This window comes from Malurus melanocephalus, unplaced genomic scaffold, assembly GCF_030028575.1.
Source record: "Malurus melanocephalus ecotype Western Australia unplaced genomic scaffold, MMel_1.1 scaffold_64, whole genome shotgun sequence".
NCBI classification, from domain to species: Eukaryota; Metazoa; Chordata; class Aves; order Passeriformes; family Maluridae; genus Malurus; species Malurus melanocephalus.
The window spans coordinates 1,425,036-1,438,647 of record NW_026623296.1 but is presented as its reverse complement, the minus strand read 5'-3'; the positions used below and the strand labels follow the sequence as shown (position 1 = coordinate 1,438,647).

General features: G+C 41.3%; 1 protein-coding gene across 12 annotated transcripts in view; it reads right to left on the bottom strand.

Annotated features, from left to right (window-relative positions):
• The window catches only part of MITF (melanocyte inducing transcription factor), a 107,149-nt gene that overhangs the window by 16,173 nt on the left and 77,364 nt on the right, over nucleotides 1-13,612 (bottom strand). For 9 of the 12 annotated variants that reach the window (XM_057366379.1, XM_057366378.1, XM_057366380.1 and 6 more), the window contains one exon: nucleotides 1,097-1,324. In XM_057366379.1, coding sequence (XP_057222362.1) covers nucleotides 1,097-1,324 — 228 coding nt within the window. Of the gene's footprint in view, nucleotides 1-1,096; nucleotides 1,325-2,472; nucleotides 2,697-13,612 lie in introns of those variants that run through there. The other 3 variants (XM_057366387.1, XM_057366388.1, XM_057366389.1) reach the window with 3 other exon arrangements.

Sequence of the window (13,612 nt, the reverse complement as noted above, 5' to 3'; positions counted from 1 at the left end):
AGAAAAAAAAAAGAAAAAAAAATAAAGAAAAAAATAAAGAAGAAAAAAAAGCAAAGCATGGATCTGAGTTCATGGCACAGTCTCAGTCCCAAAAAGAGCACAAATGAGTAAGTGTCATGCACACATGTTCCCGATGACACAGCAAAGTGAAGCTGTAAATATCCTCAAGAAAAAAATATTTGGGTACAGCTGGGACAACAGGATGGAAATATCTGATCTTCATCTCTTTTGAAACTATGGAGCACAAGTATTTCCTTTGCATGTGCGAAATATGTTGTGCAATAACTGTTTCTCTGAGCTGTGTACCATTTTCCTCACAGAATGCACCTGTACTAAAAAAAACTGGCACAAAGGCTTGAAGAGGAAAATGAGGGGACAAGAGGAACTCTACAGCTGCCTCCTGCTTTTCATGTTACAAAAATTCTGATTTGATTCTTATGCTTGTTAATATCTTCCCAATCATTATGCTTTGGAGCCTGAGCACACATGTAACATCTAACTCGCTTTTTGCCAGCRAAGATTAAGACAAGATTGCAAAGGACTTCTAGACATAGGCTATTGAACTGGAACAGCAATCAGTAACATTTTAGGGCGTATTAGCTGGGATAATCTGGCCTTGCAGCTAACAGGAGATTTGCTCAAATTTTACCATAAAAATACCTAAAACATCTCAAAAAAGCTTTGTGTTTTTTCAGTTATTTTTGCTATGCTCTTTGCACTTTCTACACAAATGARCCATAAATAACATTATTCCAGAAAGCTACAGCTTACAAAGATGCTTTGTATTCCCCAAAGGTCAGTTATTCACTCTGTGCATCAAGCAACAGAGTGGGGGAAAAGTAGTTTTAGTAAGTATAATAAGTATATTATACTTTTAGTAAGTATGAACTAGGCAAAATAGTTCAAAAAAGAGGAAGTTAGAGGGACGTGGGTTCTTTGCCAAAAGTATCTATTAATCAGGCAGATACGGAGGTAGCGCTTACATTTTCACAATGAACAGAAAAGACAAACACTGAGCAAATATGGTTTAAAACAACTTAATTAAAGCTGATTACAACTCCATTTCACTGAAGAACACGAACAGGAGAGTTCTTACCTCTTTCTCGCAGTTGGAGTTGAGGGTGAGCATGGCCATGGGGCTGTTGGGCGCGCTGCTCCCCGTGCCGGGCGGCATGACATGATCCCCAGGCTGGTTTGGACATGGCAAGCTCAGGGCTTGGTTGGCATGTTTATTTGCTAGAGTGGTAGAGAGGTACTGCTTTACCTGCTGCCGCTGGGCCTGCTGAATGTGGTACTTGGTTGGATTCTCAAGGTGAGTCTGCACCTGCACGACACAATTTCAAAACGGTTTTATTGTTTTACAGCATCATCACTGWAGGTGCTATGGATTTGAGACAGACATTTGGGACATGAGTATCACAAACCTGTGCAGCTCCAAGGAAGCCCACAGTGCYTCACTTAYTCGCATTTGKTGGCAAGAAATCAGTTTATGATTCRTTTTTTTAAACAACTTTAAACAACTGACTTACTACCGCCAACAACTGACTCGGTACTCCAAGAAGTTCCAACTATTTTTTCTACAGCATGAGATTTCTCACTTYAGACCAACGCTCAGGTTTGCAGTTGATACAGACTCTCCAGAACAGTCAGTTCTGAGTTCAGACCTTCAGTTATGTGACATTTAGTTTTCACCAAAATATGGAGAAATGAGTTGCACTGCAGGACTCGTTTTACTTGTTAGTAGCTAACAATTAAAACCAAGAAGTACGGATTGCTATCCTTAATCCAGCATCAAATAAAAGAGATAAAATAGTTTGGTATTGGTGGTTTAGGTTTTGAATGTTTGCGTTTTTTTAAATTAATACCTTGGTTAAAATAAAAGAAGAAAGGAAGACACCTTTTTCTGCCTTTTTTGGATTATTTACATCTGAGATATACAGCCTAAATCATATACAAGTAAGACAGCCTGTTTATAAACACATCATGCAAATAAGATGCAAGAAAAGAAGTGTTTCAGTTCAGATCAATCACTGTCGTCAGCAACAGCTATTTTTGTATTTAAGATAAGCTTCTCAGTACTTAGGAATCTTTTATGTACAAAATATGAAAAACCTCATACCAAACAACTGTTGCACACTCTAAATATGCAAGAGAAGAAAGGCAGGTTTTTTCCCATTAAAAATTTCCACTATATCCTGGAAATTCTTTGTCACCTTTTGTTGATCATTAACATTGTTATCGGAAGGCAGAAATCAACCCAAAATACAGCAATACCCTAATAAGTTATTTTGGTTTAAAACAGTTCCATTAAAGTGACTTTCGCTGCTACAAATGACCATGCATGGCCCCCACTTATTGGTGCAAAAGAAATTAAATAAAGCATCCAAGACACCAGAGAAAATGAGCGTTTCCTGTACACTGCACACCTTCTTAGCAACAGGTTTTAAAATTAAATCTCCAATAAAAACTCACCTGATAATGGTTATACTCAAGCATTTCCAGCATGCTACCTAGAGGCTGCAAGAGAAGCGACTGCAATATCCTCTGTCTACGCTACTCCAGTTTGAGGGATCCACATGGGAGCACAACAAACCCCAAAATGGCAGAAGAAACCTGATGGCCACTGCTCAGACTTTTAGTAACCTACRCTAATTAGCCACGCGAGTGGAGAAACAAACAGTTCACACAGGGTCTCTTCTTGGAAGTTATGCAAGTTTAAGTTAAGCTCTAAGTATTGGTATCTTCTTTTTTTCCCCTGGCTTTGATGTCACGCTTTTTCATAAACATAAAAGGACCTTTTAAGGGATGGGCTATCAAAGTCAGATTGACAGTTCGCTCAAGGCGAAGTCTCTATTCAGCTTTCGTTCCAGTCGTACTGACACACAATGGCAGTTTTCTTTAGCAGTAAGGTTAAAAGTTTTTAAGTACAGTGTAAGAAATAACTGAATAAATGCCCCAAGAGCCTAACACATATTCCCTGGCTGTGGGTGCCCTGGATAAACCCACGGGGCTCTGCAGTCCTGTCCTCAGATTCCCAGCACAACCCAGGACCTGCAGCGGAACRTGAAGCACTTGAAAAAGCTCTACCCCATCCTCAGCTTCCCTGGTGCTTCAAAGCTATTAATTCTGCCTCAACTTAGAGTTCCCAGAAGTTTTCCAGCTCAGGAATGGCTGACAAWGGGCTAATGCATGTTCCAAGTGCACTTACCTGCACTTGGGCASAGTCCCTACACCTTCCAGAACTTAATTTTTCTATCCAACTCCTTGACAGAAGTCTGTAATCAAACACAGACACAACTGCCCAACTGGCATTATCTTCTGAAGTTTCAGCTCACAGGGAAGCACATCAAGATAGCATTTCTAGAGAGTTTAATCTGCTTTGTAGCACCATATCAAAAGATAACACTGTTTTGTGATAAGTACAGCACTTACTTTGTCAGTCCCAAACTGCATTATCAATTTCCCTCTCATCAGTGCTAAGAGCTACATTACCCAGATAAGTCTATTTTTCACGACATTTTCATCTTCCAAGTAGATAATGTTGTCAGTAAACAAGGTATTTTTGTAACACTTATCTTTGAATATGCTGTTTTCAAAAAAAAAGCTCTCCTTGCCTGACAGAATCTGCACATTGCTTTTCCTCCACAGGCATCAGATGCCACTGCTGCTCTCCAACCCCAGGATGGAGCAAAGTCTCTCTTCACTCTCCCAGGAGAGAAACCATCCAAGACCCACATCTCAATACTGCATCATCACAGAATACATTATTTACAATAAATACCAATTCACTAAATTGACTCCACTACATGTCACACTTTGAAACACACCCTGCCTAAGTGACAGAATTTTTTGTGCAAACACAAACCTATTTCACAAGAACATACTCACTCCGTGGTTTTGTTGTGCTATTCTATGTTAGAATGTTTTATTTTGCTACTCAATTATTATTTTTTAATGGGCTACACTGCCTTTAGCATGCTAGGGAAGGCAAGAGAAAAAAAGTTTTGAGTTCACATTTCACAAGTGAAACAAAGAACAGAGAACTGCCTTTTCTGTCAATTAAGTTGCTCCAAAAAAGATATTCAAGGACTAAAGACTTCTTTTAATGCACAACTCCCCAAACACACACATTCAAATACAAGAACATGAAATTATTCTCCAAATGGAGGAGGATGTGATGTAACAATTCCCAAAAGGATGGAGCAGCTTTTACATGCAATTCTTTTTGGATGTACCAGTTCCAACTGTTCTTGCYCTGGCTGAGTGTGAGGCCCAAGTGGCCACACAGAGGAAACTTGGTTTGGTTTTCTTTTGTGTCACTGGCTGCCCCCTTGAGCTGCCTTAGGAGCTCCACCATGGAAATCTGGTGGGGACCATTTTAACRAACTCCATGCTTTTTGTTGAGACTCTGTCTTTGGCCTAGAGCATCCCATGCTGCAGACTCTACATCAAAGGCAGCCCAAATGGGCCTTCTTAGTCAAAACATCCCAAGATGCCCCAGAGTCAGCCTGTAAAAACCATAAAGCACTCTTCCTTTTTGACAAAATATCTCACGAGCAAAGAGCTGCAAAAAAAAAACCCTACAATGAAATTCCACTACCCTGAACTTGAAACTGTGAATAAAAGCTTTGACTTAAGATCTAATTTTGGTTCTCAGCCCCTTCTAGCCTTTTGGGTGAAGAATAGTTCTTGTTGTTCTTCCAAATTCATGAGACACAAAGTGCAACATGACAAATTATTGGTTTGGATACACTTCCTAAGAAATGTGACTGAATTAGGACATGAAAGGAAAAATAAACCAACTTGAAATCGAATCCTCTAGATCTCCAACCCTCTATCTCCAGGAATCTCAACCAAAGWTTTTCTGCACCATTACTAAACTGAGTAGAAAATTGTTTTTGGGGCATTTTGGACAAACAAGAAGTAATGTAAGAATTATTATCTGCAGAACTTCAGAAATGAGCTAAGACAAGATGGCAAAAAAGTTAAATTTATCACAGTAGAGTAACTCAAGAATTTGGCGACAAGAGTGCTTAGAAGTGTAGCCCCAAAACCTTCACTTATCTTGAAATCTGACCGCTAATTCCATTGCACACATCCAGTTCAAGTACCTGAGCAGAGGCAAAACAGCTCTTGAGAAGCTGCCTCTCTTCTTCCACATCACAGAAACAACAGTAATAACCCATATAAATAGAGCAGATTTCCCAGTCCTTGGGTCTGGTATCAGTCAGGCAAACATTTCATCAATGGTTTTTACTGGCTTTAAGCACACACACTGTATCAGTGGGAATTTCAGGTGTAGTTCAGACTGCATTCTTCAAAATCCACATTGTATTACACATCAGTGACAGAACCTCTCAGCAGACCCACACACTTCCTTCAATTTCCAAAAGTAAAAACGTTTCCCGTTAAGGTGATCTGATGGGGGCTCAGGAATTTAAACACAAAACACAGCTTAAGCACAGAGCACACAGGCTCAAGTGGTTCCTCTGCACGCAGCCAACACAAACAACAGAAACAATACTGCTGACACTCGCTYCTTCTGTCAAGCCTTGCTGGGAATCACTCAGACTTCATTTACTAATGACTTTCTAATGATGGCAAGAACTTGGAACGGTGCTGTGAGTGCTCCCAGTGGGTGTGCACCGACCAAATCCCTGCTGGAGAGGCACCCAGGAGGGCTCAATCTTGGGCAGGCACAGGCCAGGGGAGCCTAATGGCTTGGCAAATGTGTTTTGCAYGGTGTAATCCAGAAACGAAATGGCTAACAATAAAACTAACAGGGAACTTACACCGGAATAAAAATATTTAATGAACTGTGGTATTRCTGCCAATCACCCTCTASGAAAACTTCAAGGTCATAGAATTMTAGAAAYATTTAGGTTGGAAAGGATCTTTCAGATTATCAAGTTCAACCATAGTTGGAAGTTGATTAATTGGTGTAGGGCCAATTTTTGAGCCAYGGGTACATCTGGATGAAGGTAACCAGGCTCAGTTAATTGGTCTGGGTTACTTATCCACACCTGAATTTATCTTTTCATGGGTTTCATTTCTTTGCAATGGGTAAATTCTGGAAGCAAGCACAAACCAAGCAGGTCCTGTGCTGAGAGTMTTTCTCCAAGGTGAACACCAAGTATTTCTTTCCCCATCTCAGTTACTACTTCACATCAYATCATCTTCCTTGTCCCATCTCCAAGTACTGCTGTTTTCAAAGCAAAGCTCAAAATGCCCCAAATCCTCTGCTGGTGCAACACGAGTGACTAAAGGCCATCACAATGCCAGCAYCTCCAGGCTGCCCCACTGCTGTGGCCCCCATGAGCTGGGAAGAAGCATATTCCTGCTCCAAAAAACACACAAAAGGAGATTCTACTCACCAAAAACATCACTGGKGCTTCCTGTGATAGTAAAGCTAAAGCATTCCATTTCTTATTTAAGCAGAAATGGGCTCAGGCACAGGGACATACCAGAGATGTTCAGAGGACAGTGAACCAAGGCTCCCCCTTTTTTCTTTTTTTTTTTCCTTTTTTCTTTTAATTAAAAAGACCATTTGTTTCAAGTAAATTGCCTTAGGACTTACAGTTTACAATTACAAATAAAATACTTTTTGGTCAGTTTTCTCTGTTCAATAGAACTTTTTGTTGCCTAGACAGCTAAATGTCATGGGATTTTTAAGAAAGGTTAAAATTCTGTGTCATTAAACAATTAATGCTGCCCAAAGAAAAACCATATGAAACCACATCCACTGATGTGTTCTGCAAGGGCTCCAGGCTCCAGTTGTGTCCACTGCACGACCACGGTTTTTAACCATGCTACTCCTGGGCTTCAAGGCTGCTTTAACCCATCATTTCCAAGTATAAAAAACCAACAGCAGCAGGAACAAGTTATTTTCTAGGACTCTGAATAAAGTAGGGAGTTTGATAAATAAGTGTCTGTTCTTTGTGGCTAGGGAAAAAAAAACTGAGGAGAATGACATCTGGGAAAGATAATCAATTAGTGCCACTTACAGTAAGACAGATTTATTCTCCTAAAGTTTTCCAGGACAGGTTCAAGATTGTTACTCATCTTCATTACAGGTTGGTCACTAACTGAAAATCCTAAAGACCATAAAACCCCTTCAATTAACTCCATTAAATATTGATCATGGGTTTCACTGCAGTGCCGGGAAGTACCCTCCAACCACCCAACTTGGAGCAATCCAAATAACCAGYCAGACAATGGTTTAACTCATTCTCAAAGACATTTTCTCACATGCTGCATTCAAAAATTAATCAACAACATGACATTTTCCCCCCTATAGACGTCAGCAGCCTGAAGCAGCTTCACATGAGAAGTCCAGTCCTCTTGCTTTCTGAGACCTTCCCAGTGCTCCAAAATGGAACAGGCAGCTCATTTATAATTGAATTGATTCRGTTGTGATTCCCCACAGGGCCACTGTGAACTTAGTAATCGATAAACCTTTTCAGTAACTTTTCCAGCTGTCATTTTCTCCTTAATGCCAAATTTTCCAGATTACATTTGCTCCCCCTTCTTTTAGTCCATTACCCAGGAAAAATGGCAGACACTGACCAGAAAGCCCAAGAGTGAGAAAAGATAAGAGCAACTTGTGCTGACCAGGGAACAACAACCATGATGAGCTGATTCCATCATTTTACCTTAGGCTACAGCAAACACAAGGAAATTACATCAGTTAGCACAACAAAACTCTCTAGTTACCTAACTCACCCCAAACCCCTCTCTGAACTTGAAAACCAAAGCAGATAGCAGAATGTTATTTAAGATCTGGCATCATGATTGCAGCCTAAGTGGAAACAACAGTCATCTTCGAGCACAACGTTAAGAAAAAGAAAAGGCACATTGTACAGAATTAACATCATTTACACAACCAGGGATTGTTTAGGCCATCACCAAAAATTCCTCTGCGTAATTTGACTTTTCATCCAAGGGAAAGACACGAAGCAAACAAGAACAAAGCTTTTGTAGATTAGTATTTTAAAACTGTGCTTTAGCTGTAGAAGCACATGACAATGGTATCTAAGGAAATTAAAGAGAGGTTAGCCAAATGTGCTCAAGGAGACAGGAACTGATGTAATTTGYCAGTTAGTGCCCTGCTGGCTGCCASTCCACCRGTGTGGCTTYCAGTCAGGATCAAGTCCTTTGAAGTCCTGCTACTTTTTTGTTAGGAAACCAGCATTTCAACTGTTTACTTCCAACACACATGCCATAAATTTTTATTTTATACAGAAGATACCAAAAAACACTACAACATTTTAGGACAGACAAGGAACTGACTCCATAAAATGTCAGGTACAAATCTTTTGCAATGATTTCACCTACCCCAGGTGCTTCAGAGCATAAAAGTTTTATGACTTCACAGGCAACAACAGCAGCCACACAACTGCATCTGACACASAAGTCTGAATTATGGTACTGCCACGGTGAAAAGCTTAATTCAAGCACCACATTTTTATGTCGACTTCTGCCACCCTTCTCCCAGAGAAGGAAGCTGGGCAGCACTTGCATCAGCACTGGAGGGTTTGAGATTGCTCACAGAAGGACACCAATGACTGCTCCTCACAGGAATTGTCAAAGATAGACATAAAGCTGCTTCCAAAAACTCTCGCAAGACTTGGCATAGAGATGTGAATTCAAGAGGGAGCACAGTCACAGGACTACAGATATTTCAGCTGCCTGAAAGCCCAGAATCAGTTCAGGCAGATGGTCTGAAGCCACCTCTCCTCCCAGCTTCCCTTTGCAAAGCCTTCCACCCAAGCACAACCCCCCACCCTTGCTACAGCCCAAGCAGCGCCAACACAAGATTCACCAAAACACTCTCACACTGTTCACTACTGGCTTGAAAGAGTCACATTAGAGGGGTAAAACAATTTGTCCAACCTTATCTTCATCCGAGGSTGCCAAGCACAGCGTCAGCCAGCGCCAGCTCGGGCTGGCAGTCACGTACTCGGAGCTGGGCAGGACTGTCGGTGACATTTCAGGGGGTGACTGACCCAGCCACCGTTCCAACCCGCAGTAACCCCTGCTGGACCTGAGGGACACAGCCTGGAGCTCCCGGGTGTCCCCTGCACTGCAGGATGGATGGAAAAATGGGGGTTTGAATGACCTCACTGCATTTCCCATGGCAGGGACGGGGTGCAGAGAACCCATCCTCTGCCCAGAAGGGCCATGACAGGTCAGACTCCTGCTTAAATCACATCAACCTTCACTGGATTTGGAGATTCTGGGTATATTTCTGGAGCCCAAACCCAAGACAGCATTCACTTTGCTGTACCAGAGGAGGAACCTGAGTTTTCCCCCAGCTCCTGAGAATGAAATTTCCACAGGGGAGAAGAGGCATCCTTCTSCACACTTGGCTTTGCTCAGGTTGCTCATCCACTACTTCTTTGTCAAATGTGAAGAACACAAATGGGACTGGGTAAAAATCATGGCACCTTTCAATACAAAATGAATAATGGAGAAAACTGAAACCAGTCTTAAAAAAGATGTTGGTAAAAAGTAATCAGACCTAATCTTAAAACTGTGGGAGAGACAGCACATGCTGACTGTAAAATAGAATATTCCTCATTATCAGCTTATAGAGATGTAGAGTTACCAAGTTACCCATGTACAGAATGACACAGGTTGTTTGCTTGTCCAGACTTATTAATAAATAAAAGTCAAGTAGCTTCAAGTTGCCATGCCAAAAGCAGATTTAATGCACTAAATCTACTTTGCCCCTGCGTGAACTTCTCTTAATGTGCCATGCAATACCAATTTTCACAGGTGAAGATTAAGTTAGAACTGGCTATTTTGTTCAAACTGTAAATAAAAAGCCTAAGAGTGGGGAAAAACTCCCARCCTGTTGCTTTCATGAATTTTAAAACCTCATACCCTCAACCGTGGTCTCCTTTGTCAAGGGTTGCTCAAAGTTACAACACATGGACATCTTGTGTCAAGAGAACTCACAGTGCTGAGGAGTATAACTGAGGGCACTCTGGGGTTGAACAAGAAGGGAGTTTGATTTACAAGTCTTTCAAATCCACAGCCTGTGAGAATGAATTGTTTTTCAGAATATTGCCTGTGGGCTACTGAAGAATTTATTTACAAAAMTGCAGCATTCAGCACTGAAACACAAGAGATGTAAAGATGGCACGAGATCAGAATCTATTAAACACCCAAAAGTCACACACCGAAACAGTTGTATCTTCTCTTTTTTAAATAAAAGCCATTTGTAAGCTCAAATGCAACTCTTGGGTTATTAGAGAAAAAAATCTCCTCTTTTGGGGGCACACTGTACATCAGCAGGACGTCATAGAATAGTCTGGGGTTTGAAGGGACCTTTAAAGGTCATCAAGCCTGACTTTTACATCTTGCTGCTTACTTGTCCAAAGACATCTACACTTGTGGCATAACTTGTCTGGAAAAGATCAAGTGGAAGAGAGCTCCTTTCATTGTTCACATCATTCCATGTGAGCTGTGGGGCTGCTCTCAGGGTCACTCACACAGCACATATACCAAGAACATGCCACCAACCACGACCCAAATGTGAAAATACAAACATGCCAAACCCGACCAATGTGTGCTGGAACAGSTTTCATCATCAAATGACAAGTCTTTCAACCAAAACTTTCAAAGAAGCACCCCAAAATAARAGTGAAAATAGTTCTGAAAAGGCCATTTATTTTAACAAAGAACTTGACAGCACACTGGCTACAGCAGGGAGGACAGTTGTCCTGGAACATGCCTGTTTGGAGGGGATCTGCTTTACAGCACACACACATAGCCACCAGAAGAAGAAAGAGAATGAAGATTGTGTTAACTCAAACCAGTTTTACACTGCTAACATGCCCTGAGCTTCTATATTCACAGTGATTAAAGACCTAGAAGGACTTGGCTGGGCTCTACACCCCTTTGCCTTCAGCTGCTGATGCCTCATGTCAGCCCCAATATGGGAGGCTTGAATAAGCAGAAGAATAAAGCACTCCAGATACATCCTTTTTATTCACACCACTAACATGATCGTTAGACTCAGCCTAAAATAATAATAAATCGCTGACTTCACTTACATGAAGGAAATGCAAGCTGGCTTACCACTGAACTCCTTGATTTTTATCCTTCTGCTCAACGAGCTGTGCTGTTATTTATGACCGTATTAAAACCTACTGAGTTATGATAAAAGAGTTTCAGTATCTCGGAGTGCTTGATCATCATCTCCGCTAAGGTAAGATAATCCAAGTCACCTTCATGCAAACCCACCTGGCTCTGATCTGAAGAATTCTGCTAAATACCAGAACAGGTTTTTTGAGGACTTTGGCAAGCCACAAAGGTGGGTCATTCCTTGTGTGGAGTGGCACGACACCGCTCTGGAGGTGAATTAACCCATGGAGCCAAACTGATACCACAMAGAGCATTCAAACTGAAAGCCAGCACTGACAGGGTTAATTCTGAATGATGGTGACTCTTCTCCCAACGTTTCCATTAAGCAAGTTCACATCTTTTCTTTMCTGACATCTCAATCACAAAGCAGATGCCAGAGCAGACATCACAGTAGCCACAAGACATTAGAAGTATCAAGAGTAAGAAATTAAGTCTGTTTACTCCACTCTAGTTTTAAACCCAGAAACCACAAYGGAATTTAGTGTTTTAGCTATTTCTTAGCTAAAGACATGTCACCATAATAATTCTGTAAGAGAAAGACATATTTAGGAAAATAGCCATTAAGCTGCATGACCTCATCTCTGCACCCCATGATCTTATTCCCACAACACTCAGACAGTAGCTATCATCCCACAAAAAATAAGAATAACATGGGCTCATTTATTAAACAAGGATGCCAGCACTTAAGCCCTTTAAGATCTCGAGCTTTACATGCATGAAGCCATAGCATCACAATCTATTTTATACCCACAAAAACAAGATACAGYCCCTTGGCTGATTTTGTAACCCTTCCCACACCTGCCCCTCCGCGTCTTCCAGAGATGAGCTGTTGAAAACCCTCCCCCTCGTGTTATTTCAAATATGGCAAGCAAATAATWATTTCAACTGCGAAATGAGAAGCTGCTSTGCACATAAATGACCCTTGAYGAGGCCAAAGGATGGGGCACTAGCAGGACCATCAACTGAACAGTGAAATCTCTGACAAAACCCCAGGCAGCTGTCAGGAGCCCTGTTCATATTTCAGTTGTCAAAAAGAGCTGCACTCAAGTTCATTACTTCAAMAGATGTTGCACAAGAGTGTTCCTTATCACAAAAACTTTTAAGACCAAAAAATAGGTTATAAAAAGAGGCTCTGAAATTCTGCCATGATTTTTTTCCAGCACAGACACAAAGCTGCCACAGCAGCATTTGCAGCATGTGAGCAAACAGAAAACCTCCAGCCTGCACGGGACTACAAGCTCTTGATTCTCTCCTGTGTGAAGTCCTATCAAGGTAAGGGTTAGGGCTCTTYCTTCAGGACCAGAAACACATTTTATTACATGACACCAGAGAAATTCCATCTTCCCAAAYATCTTACACAAAACCCTTTTTAATGGTTTCATCTGAACTTCAAAAAAGCACAAGCCATCGACTCACCAGGAGAGGCACATTCACAAAACCCAAAGAAGAAAGTGTGTTATCATTCCTGTTCTCCAAAGGTTATCTACAAATACGAATCACCAAGAAATTCAGAAGTGATAGTTTTGTSAGAAGATCAAAATGTCTTTTGAGAAAGAAATTCAGGGCCCCCAGGCTTGGTCTCAGAAGAATCCTGTTTTAAACTGCACTTGACTCACAGTAACGGAACCCTTGAAGTGCAATTGCAAGAACAGAACGATGCTCACAAGGGGAAACAGGCAAAGCATCTTTCACTAAARTTGTATTTATGCAAAAAATCATGCATCTCCTTTTAACACTGAAAAAAAATGCAAACATCATGACATGGATTTCACTGACTGACAACACACACAAGGTTTCAGCTGCTCAAGAAACTGTATGGGAACACAACACAATTCAAAGCAAGCAGATGTTAGGGTTAGGGATGCAATTAGAGACTAGATGGGRATTAACCAGGTCTTAACTCAGWCCTMCCCACCTCTCTTGCCCCTTTTTATYCCTCAAGCATAAACYCATTTTAGCAAGTCACTAACTTTACAGGACAGAGTAAGTTTTTTTAGAGATCTTATCGCTTAAAGAACTCTAATAAGCTCACACTGTAGAGTTTATTTTAACTGAAATCTGAACAGATGAAAAGTAAAAGTTTAGGGTATTTTAACATCTGCTGGATCCAAGGAGATGCCAGCACATCCACCATAGCCAACAACACAATCTGAGCTGTGGGACCCACAGGGGGATGGTTCAGGACACTATAATGCATTTCAAGCCACTGATGTCAGAGCAGCTCTCACAGACTGAACCCCCCAAAGTGGCTCCATAACACGAGGTCTCCTCATTTAATTTCCTCTGACAAGAATCTAATTAATACTATCAACAGCACCGGGCAAAAATAAGTTAATGTGTAATACGTGGGGCAACTGTGAATTTACATGAAAATCGTGTTGCTGCTCCACAGCAAGGGCAGGGCCAGCCCAGGAAGGCACCAGGGCTGATGTCCAAATGATTGTTCTTGTCCTGCCCCAGC